Source organism: Bos mutus, chromosome 5 (assembly GCF_027580195.1).
Source record: "Bos mutus isolate GX-2022 chromosome 5, NWIPB_WYAK_1.1, whole genome shotgun sequence".
In the NCBI taxonomy this organism is placed as follows: Eukaryota; Metazoa; Chordata; class Mammalia; order Artiodactyla; family Bovidae; genus Bos; species Bos mutus.
Window position 1 is genome coordinate 89,962,533 of NC_091621.1, and position 16,381 is coordinate 89,978,913.

General features: G+C 37.7%; 1 protein-coding gene across 1 annotated transcript in view; it reads right to left on the reverse strand.

Moving 5' to 3' along the window:
- Nucleotides 1-16,381, reverse strand: part of DNAI7 (dynein axonemal intermediate chain 7) — an 88,156-nt gene that overhangs the window by 44,509 nt on the left and 27,266 nt on the right. The window contains 3 exon segments of the mRNA XM_070371209.1: nucleotides 3,930-4,236; nucleotides 6,907-7,010; nucleotides 9,691-9,837. Of these exon segments, the coding sequence (XP_070227310.1) occupies nucleotides 3,930-4,236; nucleotides 6,907-7,010; nucleotides 9,691-9,837 (558 nt within the window).

Genomic DNA, 16,381 nt, shown 5'->3' on the forward strand with positions numbered 1-16,381 from the left:
GACTTCACTTTCACTTTTCACTTTCATGTATTGGAGAAGGAAATGGCAACCCACTCCAGTGTTCTTGCCTGGAGAATCCCAGGGACAGGGGAGCCTGGTGGGCTGCCATCTATGGGGTCACACAGAGTCGGACACGACTGAAGTAACTTAGCGGCAGCAGCAGCAGCAGGAGGAGGCCCAGCTGATGATTGTTTCCACCTGCTCTCTTTCCTTCCCTAGCCAGCTGAGTAGGGAAAATGGCTCTGACCTGGGGGATTTTTCACTTTATGCAGGTTACTGCTGCCCCTCTTAACTCCCCTCCAAAATCTTCCTTCAGCACAGAAGATGGCTTTCCCCATGCCTTGGTACACTTAAGCATGACCGTAGCATTTTCCTGCTTCTGTGGAAATCACACACACTTCAGCATTGTCCATATTAACTTTTCAGAATGCTGTGGGGCATTTGGAAGAATGATAGAGCACATGGACATAAGCATTATCTACACACACGCCTGTGTGGTGTGATGAGAGGATTGGTTCCCCAGAACAGGGGTGCTCACTAAAGTAATCTTAGTGTCATCTTCTAGGCAATCTTCTCTTTTTTCAACTGCCTGATCACAAAGTTCTGCCAGCCAGGTTCTTCACCAACCACTCACACAATTCTCAGTCCTGCTTCCATACTGTGGTGAAGTTTCATAAAGTAAAACTAATTGTCTGATCATTACTCTTGGTTCCCTAGACGAATTATTTGAGAAGAACTTCATTCACTATGCTTTAAAATATGCATTACCATCGAGTAGAATGCTTTTCCTTACTGTACTTCTGTGGTATTATCAACAGTAGCACTGGTACATCCCCTGGAGGAGGTCATGGCAACCCACTCCAGTATTCTTGCCTGGAGAATCCGCATGACCAGAGGAGCCTGGCAGGCCACTCTCATGGGGTAACTGGACATGATTGAGTGACTAAGCACAGCACAGCACAGCATTGGTATACCTTTAGTCATTTTTACACCTTTAGTCTCATTACAGATTGAAGACGTTCAGTTCAGTTGCTCAGTCATATCTGACTCTTTGCAACCCCATGAACCGCAGCACGCCAGGCCTCCCTGTCCATCACCAACTCCCGGAGTTTACCCAAACTCATGTCCATTGAGTCGGTGGTGCCATCCAACCATCTTATCTTCTATTGTCCCCTTCTCCCCCTGCCCTCAATCTTTCCCAGCATCAGGGTCTTTTCAAATGAGTCAGCTCTTCGCATCAGGCAGCCAAAATATTGGAGTTTCAGCTTCAACATCAGTCCTTCCAATGAACACCCAGGACTGATCTCCTTTAGGATGGACTGGTTGGATCTCCTTACAGTCCAAGGGACTCTCAAGAGTCTTCTCCAACACCACAGTTCAAAAGCATCAATTCTTCAGCACTCAGCTTTCTTTATAGTCCAACTCTCACATCCATACATGACTACAGGAAAAACCACAGCCTCAACTAGATGGACCTTTGTTGACAAAGTAATGTCTCTGCTTTTTAATATGCTGTCTAGATTGGTCATAACTTTCCTTCCAAGGAGTAAACGTCTTTTAATTTCATGGCTGCAGTCACCATCTGCAGTGATTTTGGAGCCCAGAAAAATAAAGTTAGCCACTGTTTCCATTGTTTCCCCGTCTATTTGCCATGAAGAGTTTCAATAAAACATTAAAGAATAACAGAAAAAAAACAGATGTAGTTAAACACACTGGAAAGGGCCTGTTAATGGAGGAAAACTTAGTTTGGTAACTTGGAGCTCTAATAGATGACAGATTTTGAGAAAAATAGAAACTGCACTATTTGGTATTACAGTGAATTCATGTGCTGATAACTTTAATGTGAAACTATTTTAAGTAGTTTTAGACATAGAACTATAATAAGTCCTCACTTATATGAGGTGCTTCAACTGAGACATACATGTATAGGAAGAACTGCTAAAGCCATCTAAATTCAAGTAATATTTCAAATTATATCTTTTCTAAATTATTTCACAACTTTAATAATACGAAATTTGGGGGTAAACTGTTGATGAGTTTTTTATAAAATATGATCAAGGAATTTGAGGAGCAGAAGTTATTCAATATTTTATCAGATCAAGACCAAACATTTTTAGATAACATCTTTTCTTTCTTTTTTCTACTCTTCCCTTCTCTCTGCCTAGAACACCCTTCTCCAGGACCTTCTCAAGATTAGCTCCTACAAGTCAGCTCAAATGTCTCTGCTTCTAAGAAGCTGGTCCTGACTACTAGCAGAAGTGTCCCTACCACTCCACCCTAGGCAGTCCTGTTTTATATAAACAATTTTGATACCTTTTTATTTGTTGTTTTCATGAATGTTCAATCACAAATCTTGCAAAACCTTATTTTTAGTGTACAGGTCTCCATTTTGTTTCTTACTGCATACTTAAATAATGTGACATCCAGGGCCCATTTACTCATTCTTTATTTATTCCCCCTTAGAAATCAGTGTATTACATCCATTCATGTCTTCTTAACTAAAGCAAGTCACATGGTCATGGTCACCCCTAATTTTAAGGGGGAAAGGAGTATAATCTTCCTACATGTCCAGGAAAGGGAAGAAAACTGGAAATATTGTTGAACCCTAGTAAAGCTACCATGCTATCTGAGAGGAAAAATGATTTTTTTATTTAATTTTAAAAGCTACCAGATTGCTCAAAAAACATTTAAGAGTGACAACTTTTAAAGAAGAACAAATCACTTATTTCCAACCTCTCTGAAGTATCAGTTATATATAGGTTTCTGGATTCTCCTCCTTTTATGCCTTTTTGATTTTTTCATAATTGTAGTCACATTCTGAATACTATTCTTTGTACTGACCATTGTGTCTTATATCCATCTTTTACATTGCTGTAGAATCATTACAATTTTTGATTCTGGTGTAACCAAATGGCATTTTTCAATTAAACGTGTTCTTAGAATACCTAATAATACTTATTCTAATTTCTAATTTGTATTCAACTTAATACTTAACCCTACCTGTGTTTAAAGAAAACAAACCAATAAACCAATACAATATTTTAAGCACTTACAGGAAAACCTGGTCCTCCCTAAAATAAAAGTGTCCATGGCCAAACAAAAAGCTGCTCAGTTCTGAGAAAGTTCTATTAAATGCTAAAGAGACAGTTTATTTTACCATAATAGGTAAGTGGCTTGAAAATCCTGGAAACAGAACGAAGAGAGCAGAAACCAATTACCAAAATATGATTATTATAACATTTAATTGGGCTTTCCAGGTGGCACTAGTGGTAAAGAATCCACCAGCCAATGCAGGAGACAGAGGAGACTCAGGTTCTATCTGTGGGTCAGGAAGTTCCTCTGGTTAGGAAATGGCTACCCACTCCAGTATTCTTGCCTGGGAAATCCATGGCAGAGAAGATTGGCCAGCTACAGTCCATGGGGCCACAAAGAGTCAGACATGAATGAGTGACTGAGCGCATAGCACCTAACATATTATTATATCTAAAGATGTCAATTTTTAAAAGAGAAGTACAACGGTTTTAAAAAATTAGTTTTTACTTCATTAAATTCTTTCTTACAAAACCGAAACCTGAAGAAGTAACTAATCCTTCAGTTTGTGAAAGTATTTATCACAAGTTCCCTTAAGTGAATTTGAAATATAATTAATACCCACAAATAAAATTGCTTCAAAGCTTTTGGGGACTGAACCTAAAATAAAAATGAGCAATTTCTGTGCTCAACTTTGGGATGTGGAAGCAACAATCTCAACTATAAATAGTGACTATGAATATAGAAGGCAAGGGGAAAAAACACATTCAAAACGGAGCCATTGGTTAGAAAATGGCTTTCGGTTTCTAGCTGTTTAGAAAACAATCTTGAGAATGCATCAAGAGAATCTAATAACACCCATTTCATGAAGAAAAAAATGTACATTTAAAGTGTCCTACCATTTGTTCTTCGACATCACCTTGTCCCTCAGCTTTTGTTTCTTCCTCATGAACTGAGTTAGACTCATTTTCTTGTTTATTCTCTTCTTGGAGATCTTTGCTGACTGCTGTTTGCACACTCTTAACTTCTTCTTTGACAAAGTCAGTTACTATAGAAATGTGTTCTTGTGATGGTGTTAGAACAGGGCTCAGGGGTGTGACATGATCGTAGTGAGTGTGCAGGAGGCGTAGAGCAATGTCAGATGTTGCTAATATCCTTGGGATTTCAAATCCAGTTTGTGTCTCAGAGAATCTGATACTTCTGTGCCTGTTAATTAATTTAACAAAAAAGATGAGCCTCTAGGAAGTTCTATGTCTGCTGTGAATTTATACCTAAGCATTATTTCCTCTTTAATTTCACCAGAGTTTTGAGCAGTGTGGATACACTTAACTTGCTTTCTTTGCAAGCATTTAGACCAGGTTTCTGATGTTACTGTCTCAAAACTATCTCTTGGGATCCATGGCTCCATACTCTTCTCTTCCATCTCTGGGAATTCCTTCTCTGGTTCCTTTGTACAGCCTCCTTCCTAACCATGACTGAGCGATTGAACTGACCTGAGTTGAACTTCCTAAAGCGAAAGTGAAAGTGAAGTCGCTCAGTCGTGTCTGACTCTTTGCGACCCGTGGACTGTAGCCCACCAAGCTCCTCTGTCCATGGGATTCTCCAGGCAAGAATACTGGAGTGGGATGCCATTTCCTGCTCCAGGGGATGTTCCCAACCCAGGGATCGAACTCAGGTCTCCCACATTGCAGGCAGACACTTTAACCTCTGAGCCACCAGGGAAGCCCAGGCTGATGTCACTCAGCTCTCCATCCTGAGTCCTCCTTTTATCTCCTTCTACATATTCTCCCTGGATATTATAATTTCTATCACTTCAATGAGCTCTATGTTTCCTAGGGGAAGAAGTATCCCTGAATGAACTATAAAAGGTTAAAAAAACTCCTTTACATATGTGTGCACATATGTAATAAAATTCATAAGAGTTGATTTCTAAAAAGTTAAGAACTACTGATCTGTATGCTAATGACTTCCCCAAACATGTCTCCAAAACTTCGGCTTCCCTGGTGTCTCAGTGGTAAAGAATCTGTCTGCCAGCGCAGGACATGCAGGTTTGATCCCTGAGTCAGGAAGATCCCCTGGAGAAGGAAATGGAAACTCGTCCCAGTAATCTTGCCTGGGAAATCCCATGGACAGGGGAGCCTGGCAGGCTACAGTCCATGAGGTCACAAAAAGTTGGATACAACTTAGCGACTAAAGGACAACAACAATGCTAATAATGCCTCCAAATATGTTTCCAACTCACATTTCTCTCAATGCCTTCAGATAGTTACACTTTGATGTCTCATAGTCTCATAGGTAACTTCAAATTCAACAAGTCCCACACTGAACTCACCATCCCAACCTCTGCCCCTCTTCATCACCATCAAAGTAAAACAAAAGTTGTTCTGCCACCACTGTTCCTTATCTTAGTAAAAGAATACCATCTAATTCTCTTTTTAAACCTGGGTAGTTAATACAGAGCTGTTCGTTTTACTTTTATTCTTTTAAAATTATACAGATTATTTTCCGCCAGAGGGCGGTCCACTGGTTAGGATGCCACGTTTTCACTGCCATGGGTGTGGGTTCAGTTCCTGGTTGGGGAAATAAGATTCTGCAAGCTGCACAGTGTGACCAAAAATAAATGAATAAAAAATTTAATTAAAATTTAAACCACAGAGTATTTTGTAGCAAATAGAACTTGGAAAATATTTTGTTCCTTCCTTTTACTAAATATCAAAAACAAAGTCCAATTTTTCCCATTGTTGTTATGACTAGTCTTTTTAGAGCTGGGACTAGAAACCCAGACCTCCTAACTTTTATTCTGATAATTTTTCTCTAAAACTCACTGTGCCATATTAACTCAATTATTTTGAAACATTCGAGTAAAGCAGCAGCCAAGTGATTATGAATTTGTCATTATCTCTATTATTCCTCAGAATGATATTACTTTGTTGAAAACATCATTTAAATATCTAAAAAGTAATAAATATGAAATTATTTTTGAAAGTATTAGTTTTTAAATTTAAATACATATTTTAAATTTTTTACAATGTTGTGTTGGCTTCTGCCATCTAACAACACAAATCAGCCATAATTATGCATACATACCCGCTTCCCTTGTGGCTCAGCTGGTAAAAAATCTGCCTGCAATGCGGGAGGCCTGGGTTTGATCCCTGGGTAAAGAAGATTCCCCTGGAGAAGGGAAAGGCTACCCACTCCAGTATTCTGGCCTGGAGAATTTCATGCACTGTATACTCCATGGTGTTACAAAGAGTCAGACACAACTGAGCGACTTTCACTTTCACTCTCCCTCCCTAGCCTCTCTCCCCTTCCCCCATCCCATCCCTCTAGGTCATCATAGAGCACCAGACTGGGCTTCCTGTTGCTACACAGGAACTTCTCACCAGCTACCCATCTTACACCTAATAGTGTATATATGTTGATGCTACTTTCACAGTTCACACAAAATAAATTTTTTAAAAGCTTCAGACTGTCCCGTAGAAAGTACCAATCACTTCTACTTTTTGGTGGGGAGGGAGGCTGAGTGAGTGAAAAAAAGAGGAAGACCCCGATATCTAGTCAGTGTGTATTTATACTAGACATCCTGTTATGGATGACCTTTACATGTATTAACATTTAATCTTCAGCCCAATCCTATTAAGTGATAAAAATAATTTCACTGTTGATATACTGAGACCTTACAAGGCTAAGTAACTTGCCTAAGATAAACAACAGGTCTCAGAATTAAACCCTAACTGGCTGAGCTCCTAAGATGGGTTTTTTTTTTTTTTTTCTAAGATGGGTTTTTATAAGTATGCCATGCTGTAATGCAACAGGCATCTGCTTGGTCATGTGACTCTAATGTCTTCAGACCTATAGCATCACCCATGGCAATACCTTGGATTCTTCTTGAGGTTTGCCCATATATAGAGAGTAACATTTTCATCTTGAATGACTTTTTCCATATTTCCACTGTCCAGATCTGCTAAAGTGCTAGCTTGCTGTAAGAAAAAAAGAAAACATTATTAAGATTAGAGGCCTCACAAATTATATAGTTTAGGTAAGTTATTTCATCAGTTAGGTGTTGGATTCCCTTCAATACTTAAAAAAGTAATTTGGGTAAAAATAAGGTTCAATAAAAATAACAAAGAATTGTTTTAAATAATTCTCTAAATGATACAAATGTATTTACTCACTTAAATGTGTTTCCCCTTTTCTACTCAGTTTCTCTTAAGGTGTCTAAGGATGCAGCCGCTCAGTCGTGTCCGACTCTGCGACCCCATGAATTGCAGCACGCCAGGCTTCCCTGTCCATCACCAGCTCCCGGAGTGCGCCTATATTCCCAAATAGCTCTTGCAGATTGCTTTTAGATTACCCTTTTCAATTTTAACATTATCATGACTTCTCATTTTAACTATATATCCTAATCTTAACTTTATCCTTACCTTATGCTACTGCAAAAGTTAGCCTATTCCCGAACACACCAAGTTTACAAAATATACCTATGAGTTCTGTGTTTTACTAGTCTAATACCTGATAATCAACATACCATTTAAGGATATTCTTTAGAATTCTTTAATAAAGACTAAAATAGATTCATGCCTCTTGCTTAAGACATTAGTTCTTTAAAAGGACTTAAATAAGTCAATATGTATTCAGCTCCTATAATGTAAAAACTTAAAAGTACTGGGAATTGAATTTATTGCTATTTGTTTTCAAAGTAATTGTTCTATGACTTCCCTGGCAGTGGTTAGGACTTCACTGAAGAGGGGCACAGATTCAATCCCTGGTGGGAGAACTAAGATCCCACAAGTCACTCAGTGTGGCATAAATAACAAAACTGTTGTAGAACTGTTTCACATTGTGTGAATTTATCCAGCTGTTCCCTCACAGTTTAACTTATTCCTCTATCTCCTTTATTTTTTGTACACTGGAAGTTAGGTCAAGGTAGGTTTAAGTGGCGGCCCACTCCAGTGTTCTTGCCTGGAGAATCCCAAGGATGGCGGAGCCTGGTGGGCTGCCATCTATGGGGTCGCACAGAGTCGGACATGACTGAATCGACTTAGCAGCAGCAGCAGCAGCAGGTTTAATCACATTAGATGAATGATTTTCTGCAAGAAGGCACCTTATGGGAAGTTGTGTTCTTTACACTGCATCCTATCAGGAGGCATATGATGTCCCACTGTTAACAATGTGGACTTGATCACTGAGTTCAAGTGGTGACTACCCATATCTTCCCACTGCAAAGTACATTTATCCTAGTCAGTAAGTAATCTGTGGTCAAATACTTTGGCATTATGAGAATGACATGCTCCTAAACTTTTCACCTAATTACTGAGGTAGTGGTTAATTATCTTTATCAGTTATTACACTGGAGATTGAAAAGTGGTGATTATCTGACTAACCATTCCTTCCACCTTCATCAGATGGTATTCTATAAAGAATTGTTCTCTCTACCCCCACCTCACTTTCCCTCTACCTTTCTGGGGTATCACTGTAGACTCATGAATTTTTATTTTAATCAGTGTGTTTTAATAAATTATAGACATTGTTCTTTCTGATATTCAAAATTATCTCCAACTTGACCACTGGGAGCTTTTTTAAGCTAGTCTTGTCCCTTTACCTATGACTTTATTAGTCTTTGAGCATTTACTTGCTTTCTAGCACAAGATAATGCAAAAATTCATCTTGCAATAACAATCTCGTCTTTCAAATTCCCTGCCCCAAGCTTGAATCAGCTATTTACCCCAATTAGAACTTATTCCTTTACATGGAATAAAGAGAAATCTGGTTCATACTGATATTTCCATTACAAATTTAACATTACAGTGTGTTTTCTAATCTTCTCTTCTATATAACATATCTTTTTTTCTCTTAAAATAAAAATTTTGATCAGTAATAATTATAACACATTTCCTTACTGGCTTTTTCTTACAATATAAATAAGATAGTTGCAAAATTTTAATATGAATATTACTGCTAAGAATAACTTAACAATAATAAGCCTTCTTTGCAGTTCTTTTTGTAATTAGAACACATTCTACCACGTCTATAAACGTTACTGTGTTCTAGACCAGAAGAAAAAAGAAACCAAGACACAAAATAGCCAAAAGCAAGGTATGATCTTATACTGTTTTCTGATTTAAAAAAACAAAGCCAAACAAAAACTATAGGAGATATTCATGGAATATTAGGGAAAATTTAAATATGGACTGGATATTAGAATATATTATGGAATTATTATTAACTTTCATAGATATAATAATAATGGCTCTATAATTAGTTGAACATTACCATTAGTGCTAAGATATTTGGTAAAAATAGAGTGACTACCAATAATTGTAATCTTGTGTAAACTGCTTCATCTAGAGTGAATATCTAAAATACAAGGTTTTGTGAATTTATTTTCATAATGGTCCTAGTGAACTTTAGCAAGTATAAGAGAAAATATCTAGAATTTAGCTATATTGATAATGTTTTATTTCTTTAAAAATAAATATTCACAGTTGATATTTATTATTATTAAAAATAAATATTCACATTGTGCCTTAATTATTCTGACTTTCCCTTAACCTTTTAAATCCTCAAAAAAATGATACTGGATCTTAAAAATTATATAATATAAAATCTTAACACTTACAAAAGGTATTAATAACATATAAAGCAAAACATCACACTTACTCTGAGAAGTATTTCTGTGGCTCTATTAAACTTAAGATGAAGAAGCTCCTGCAGTTCTAGAATTGATTCTTGGTACTGGATTATATTTTTCCCTTGCAAATCATATAGTGGAGTTTCCAATAAAATTAACTTCAATTTCTCAATTAACTATAAAGTGAAAGTAAAAATACAAAGCAAAAATTTACCATAAAAGTAATCTTCTGATAAACAAAGGAAAAAGTGAAATATGGGATGTTTTACCATTTTTGAATTGAGGAACATATCACCAGTAAAACATATAAAAATAGTTTCCTGAATTTATTCTGTTAGAAAAGGTCATGGGAAAATAAAATATTTCCTCCCAAAACTCCACTATAAAAATCTTCAACTATGTATAACGAGCTGTCCTCAGCAAGCTGATAGAGGAGGCTTATTACCTAAGATTGTAGAACAATAGAAACAATAACAATATGGTAACAATGAGAAGAGTGAGCAGAAATGGAAGAGGAGAATCACTAATATCTACTGAATATTTACTATGTTCCAAGACCTGTGTTCCAAATGCTTTATATGTTTTAATCCATTTAATTCTTATCATAAGTCTATGGGGCAGTTAGTTCAGTTTAGTCACTCAGTCGTGTCCGACTCTTTGCGACCCCATGAATCGCAGCACGCCAGGCCTTCCTGTCATCACCAACTCCCGGAGTTCACTCAGACTCACGTCCATCGAGTCAGTGATGCCATCCAGCCATCTCATCCTCTGTCGTCCCCTTTTCCTCCTGCCCCCAATCCCTCCCAGCATCAGAATCTTTTCCAATGAGTCAACTTTTCACATGAGGTGGCCAAAGTTCTGGAGTTTCAGCTTTAGCATCATTCCCTCCAAATAAATCCCAGGGCTGATCTCCTTCAGAATGGATTGGTTGGATCTCCTTGCAGTCCAAGGGACTCTCAAGAGTCTTCTCCAACACCACAGTTCAAAAGCATCAATTCTTTGGCGCTCAGCCTTCTTCACAGTCCAACTCTCACATCCATACATGACCACTGGAAAAACCATAGCCTTGACTAGACAGACCTTTGTTGGCAAAGTAATGTCTCTGCTTTTGAATATGCTATCTAGGTTGGTCATAACTTTCCTTCCAAGGAGTAAGCATCTTTTAATGTCATGGCTGCAATCACCATCTGCAGTGATTTTGGAGCCCAGAAAAATAAAGTCTGACACTGTTTCCACTGTTTCCCCATCTATTTCCCATGAAGTGATGGGACCGGATGCCATGATCTTCGTTTTCTGAATGTTGAGCTTTAAGCCAACTTTTTACTCTCCACTTTCACTTTCATCAAGAAGCTTTTGAGTTCCTCTTCACTTTCTGCCATAAGGGTGGTGTCATCTGCATATCTGAGGTTATTGATATTTCTCCCGGCAATCTTGATTCCAGCTTGTGCTTTCTCCAGTCCAGCGTTTCTCATGATGTACTCTGCATAGAAGTTAAATAAGCAGGGTGACAATATACAGCCTTGACATACTCCTTTTCCTATTTGGAACCAGTCTGTTGTTCCATGTCCAGTTCTAACTGTTGCTTCCTGACCTGCATACACATTTCTCAAGAGGCAGGTCAGGTGGTCTGGTATTCCCATCTCTTTCAGAATTTTCCACAGTTTATTGTGATCCACACAGTCAAAGGCTTTGGCATAGTCAATAAAGCAGAAATAGATGTTTTTCTGGAACTCTCTTGCTTTTTCCGTAGATACTGTTTATTGTGCCTATTTTGTAGATGAGGAAACTGAAGCAATCTAGTTCCACCAGAGGAGCTTAGAAGACGTCACTCCATCCTATCAAATGAAAGGCTGAACAGACTAAAAAACCAACTTCTTTATGAATCAGAAAGCAGAAGGAGGGGGAAAGGAAGCATTTTGAAATACACAAGAGCACTTTGTTCTTCTTAACAAAGCTTGATCTCAGGGAAAATTAAGAGCAAGCTTGACTTGCTGGAATTTTTTTTCTATTAATTTAATTGGAGGCTAATTACTTTACAATATTATGGTGGTTTTTGCCATATATTTACATGAGTCAGCCATGGGTGTACATGTGTCCCACCATCCTGAAACCCCCTCTCACCTCCCTCCCCAACCCATCCCTCTGGGTTGTCCCAGAACACCAGCTTTGGGTGCCCTGCTTCATGCATTGAATTTACACTGGTCATCTATTTTATATATGGTAATATACATGTTTCAATGCTATTCTCTCATATTGTCCCACTCTTGCCTTCTCCCACGAGTTCAAGAGTCTGTTCTTTACTTCCATATCTCTTTTGCTGTCCTCCATATAGGGTCATTGTTAATCTTTCTAAATTCCACATATATGCATTAATATACTGTATTGGTGTTTCTCTTTCTGGCTTACTTCACTCTGTATAATAGGCTCCAGTTTCATCCACCTCATTAGAACTGACTCAAATGTGTTCTTTTTTATAGCTGAGTAATATTCCATTGTGTATATGTACCACAACTTCCTTATCCACTCATCTGCTAATGGATATCTAGGTTGCTTCCATGTCCTAGCTATTGTAAACAGTGCTGCAATAAAACTGGGGTACATGTCTCTCTTTCAATTCTGGTTTCCTTGGTGTATATGCCAGCAGTGGGATTGCTGGGTCATATGGCAGTTCTATTTCCAGTTTTTTAAGGAATCTCCACACTGTTCTCCATAGTGGCTGTACTAGTTTGCATTTCCACCAACAATGTAAGAGGGTTCCCTTTCCTCCACACCCTCTCCAGCATTTATCGTTTGTAGACTTTTTGATGGCAGCCATTCTGACCACCGTGAGATGGTACCTCACTGTGGTTTTGATTTTCATTTCTCTGATAATGAGTGATGTTGAGCATCTTTTCAAGTGTTTGTTAGACATCTGTATGTCTTCTTTGGAGAAATGCTTGTTTTGTTCTTTGGTGCATTTTTTGATTGGGTCATTTATTTTTCTGGTATTGAGCTGCATGAGTTGCTTACATATTTTGGAGATTCATTCTTTGTCAGTTGCTTCATTTTGCTATTATTTTCTCTCATTCTGAAGGCTGCCTTTTCACCTTGCTTATGGTTTCCTTTGTTGCGCAAAAGCTTTTAGATTTAATTAGGTTTCATTTATTTTTGTTTTTATTTCCATTCCTCTGGGAGGTAGATCATAGAGGATCTTGCTGTGATTTATGTCAAAGAGTGTTCTGCCTATGTTTTCCTCTAAGAGTTTTATGGTTTCTGGTCTTACATTTAGACCTTTAATCCAGTTTACTTTTGTGTAGGGTGTTAGAAAGTGTTCTAGTTTCATTCTTTTACAGGTGGTTGACCAGTTTTCCCAGCACCACTTGTTATTTGAAATTGTCTTTTCTCCATTGTATATTTTTGCCCCCTTTGTCAAAGATAAGGTGTCCAAAGGGGCGTGGATTTATCTCTGGGCTTTCTATTTTGTCCCACTGATCTATATTTCTGTCTTTGTGCCAGTATCATACTGTCTTGATGACTGTAGCTTTGTAGTATAGTCTGAAGTCAGGCAGGTTGATTCCTCCAGTTTCATTCTTCTTTCTCAAGATAGCTTTGGTTGTTCGAGGTTTTTTGTGTTTCCATATGAATTTTGCAACTACTTGTTTTGGTTCTGTGAAAAATACCATTGGTAGCTTGATAGGGATTGCGCTGAATCTATAGATTGCTTTGGATAGTACACTCATTTTCACTATATTGATTCTTCCAATCCATAAACATGGTACATTTCTGCATGTATTTGTGTCATCTTTGATTTCTTTCATCTGTGTTTTATAGCTTTCTATATATAGGTCTTTTGTTTCTTTAGGTAAATTTATTTCTAAGTATTTTATTCTTTTTTGTTGCAATGGTGAATGGGATTGTTTCCTTAATTTCTGTTTTCTCATTATTAGTGTATAGGACTGCAAGGGATTTCTGTGTATTAATTTCATATCCTGCAACTTTACTATAGTCATTGACTAGCTTCAGTAATTTTCTGGTGGTATCTTTACAGTTTTTTATATAGAGGATTATGTCATTTGTAAACAGAGTTTTACTTCTTCCTTTCCAATCTGGATTCCTTTTATTTCTTTTTCTTCTCTGATGGCTGTGGCTAGGACTTCCAAAACTATGTTGAATACTAGTGATGAGAGTGGGCACCCTTGTCTTGTTCCTGATTTTAGAGGAAATGCTTTCAATTTTTTGCCATTGAGGATAATGTTTGTTGTGGGTTTGTTATATATGGCTTTTATCATGTTGAGGTATGTTCCTTCCATGCCTGCTTTCTGGAGAGTTTTGATCATAAATGAGTGTTTGTCAAAGGCTTTCTCTGCATCTATTAAGATAATAATATGGTTTTTATCTTTCAATTTGTTAATGTGGTGTATCACATTGATTGATTTGTGAATATTGAAGAATCCTTGCATCACTGGATAAAGCCCACTTGGTCATGATGTATAATCTTTTTAGTATATTGTTGGATTCTGTTTCCTAGAATTTTGTTGAGGATTTTTGCATCTGTGTTCATCAGTGATATTGGTCTGTAGTTTACCTTTTTTGTGGCATCTTTGTCTGGTTTTGGTATTAGGGTGATGGTGGCCTCATAGAATGAGTTTGGGAGTTTGCCTTCCTCTGCAATTTTCTGGAAGAGTTTGAGTAGAATAGGTGTTAGCTCTTCTCTGAATTTTTGGTAGAATTCACCTGTGAAGCCATCTGGTCCGGGCTTTTGTTTGTTGGAAGATTTTTTATTATAGCTTCAATTTCCTTGTTTGTGATGGGTCTGTTAAGATTTTCTATTTCTTCCTTGTTCAGTTTTGGAAGGTTATGCTTTTCTAAGAATTTGTCCATTTCTTCCAAGTTGTCCATTTTATTGGCATATAATTGTTCATAGTAGTCTCTTATGATCTTTTGTATTTCTGTGTTGTTATTTCTCCATTTTGATTTCTAATTTTATTGATTTGATTATTCTCCCTTTTTTTCTTTATTTCTGCTCTGATTTTTCAGAGCCTACCTCACCCAGGAGAAAGGAAAAATCCAAATCCAATTGGCTTTGGTCATTCCCTCTCACCCAACTTTTAACAGGAAAAGTTAAAAACACTTGCAGATTCATTGTCCAGAGACATAGGATTACTTAAAGACTGTGACCTAATCACAAGACTACAGAACTCTTCCTTCCCACTTCACCACCACATTCAGTTCAGTTCAGTTACTCAGTCGTGTCCAACTCTTTACGACCCCATGAATCGCAGCACGCCAGGCCTCCCTGTCCATCACCAACTCCCAGAGTTCACTCAGACTCACGTCCATCCAGTCAGTGATGCCATCCAGCCATCTCATCCTCCATCGTCCCCTTCTCCTCCTGCCCCCAATCCCTCCCAGCATCAAAGTCTTTTCCAATTAGTCAACTCTTTGCATGAGGTGGCCAAAGTACTGGAGTTTCAGCTTTAGCATCATTCCTTCCAAAGAACACCCAGAACTGATCTCCTTTAGAATGGACTGGTTGGATCTCCTTGCAGTCCAAGGGACTCTCAAGAGTCTCCTCCAACACCACAGTTCAAAAGCATCAATTCTTTGGCGCTCAGCTTTCTTCACAGTCCAACTCTCACATCCATACATGACCACTGGAAAAACCATAGCCTTGACTAGAGGGACCATTGTTGGCAAAGTAATGTCTCTGCTTTTCAATATACTATCCAGGTTGGTCATAACTTTCCTTCCAAGGAGTAAGCATCTTTTAATTTCATGGCTGCGGCTTATTTACAACAGTTCTTTTTACCCAGTACATCATATCTGGCTATCAAGAAAAAATTACAAGGCATACCAAAAGGCAAAAAACACAAACTGAAAAGAAGAAGCAAGCATCAGAACCATACATGGTAGAACCAGACAGACATGGCAGGATATGATGATCAGAACAGGAATTTAAAACACCTGTGATTAATGTGTTATAGGTTCTAATGGATAAAGTAGACAGCACGCAAGAATTAGATGGGTGATGTAAAACTGAAAGATGGAAATCCCAAGAAAGAACCAAAAAGAAATGCTAGAGGTCATTTCAACAGAAACAAAGAATACCTTTGATGGGCTTATTCCTCAACTGGACTTAGCTGAGGAAGGTATCTCTGAGAATATTTATCAAGAGAATGTTCGAAAACCAAAAAGCAAAGAGAACAAAGACTGAAAAAAGCCAGAACAGAATAACCAAAGACTCTGGAACAACTTAAAATAAATATGGCACACACATAATGGAAATACCAGGAGGAAAAGAAAGAAAGAAACAGAAGAAATATTTGAAATAAAAATGGCTGAGAATTTCCCTCAAACTAATGTCAGACACCAAACCACAGACTGAGGAATCTCAGAGAATACCAAGTAAGATAAATACCCCAGAAACCTATTTATGCATATCATTTTCAAAGGATGGAAAATCAAAAATAAAGAAAAATTCCTGAAAGCAGCCCAAGGGAAAAAACACCTTACCTTTAGAAGAACAAAGAGTTATATCCAACTTCTCAGAAATCATACAAGCAAGTGGAAAGACATTCAGTGATGGGAAAAATTAAGGCACAGTATGATCAAGGAACAACAAATAAGTAGCAGAATTTAATTTTTTTCCTACAGAAGACAGGACCACTTTATTTTAGGAAATAATCACGTGTAACGGAATAGGGTTTTTTACTCTGGTCAGAATGACCTTTTGATGTGCTG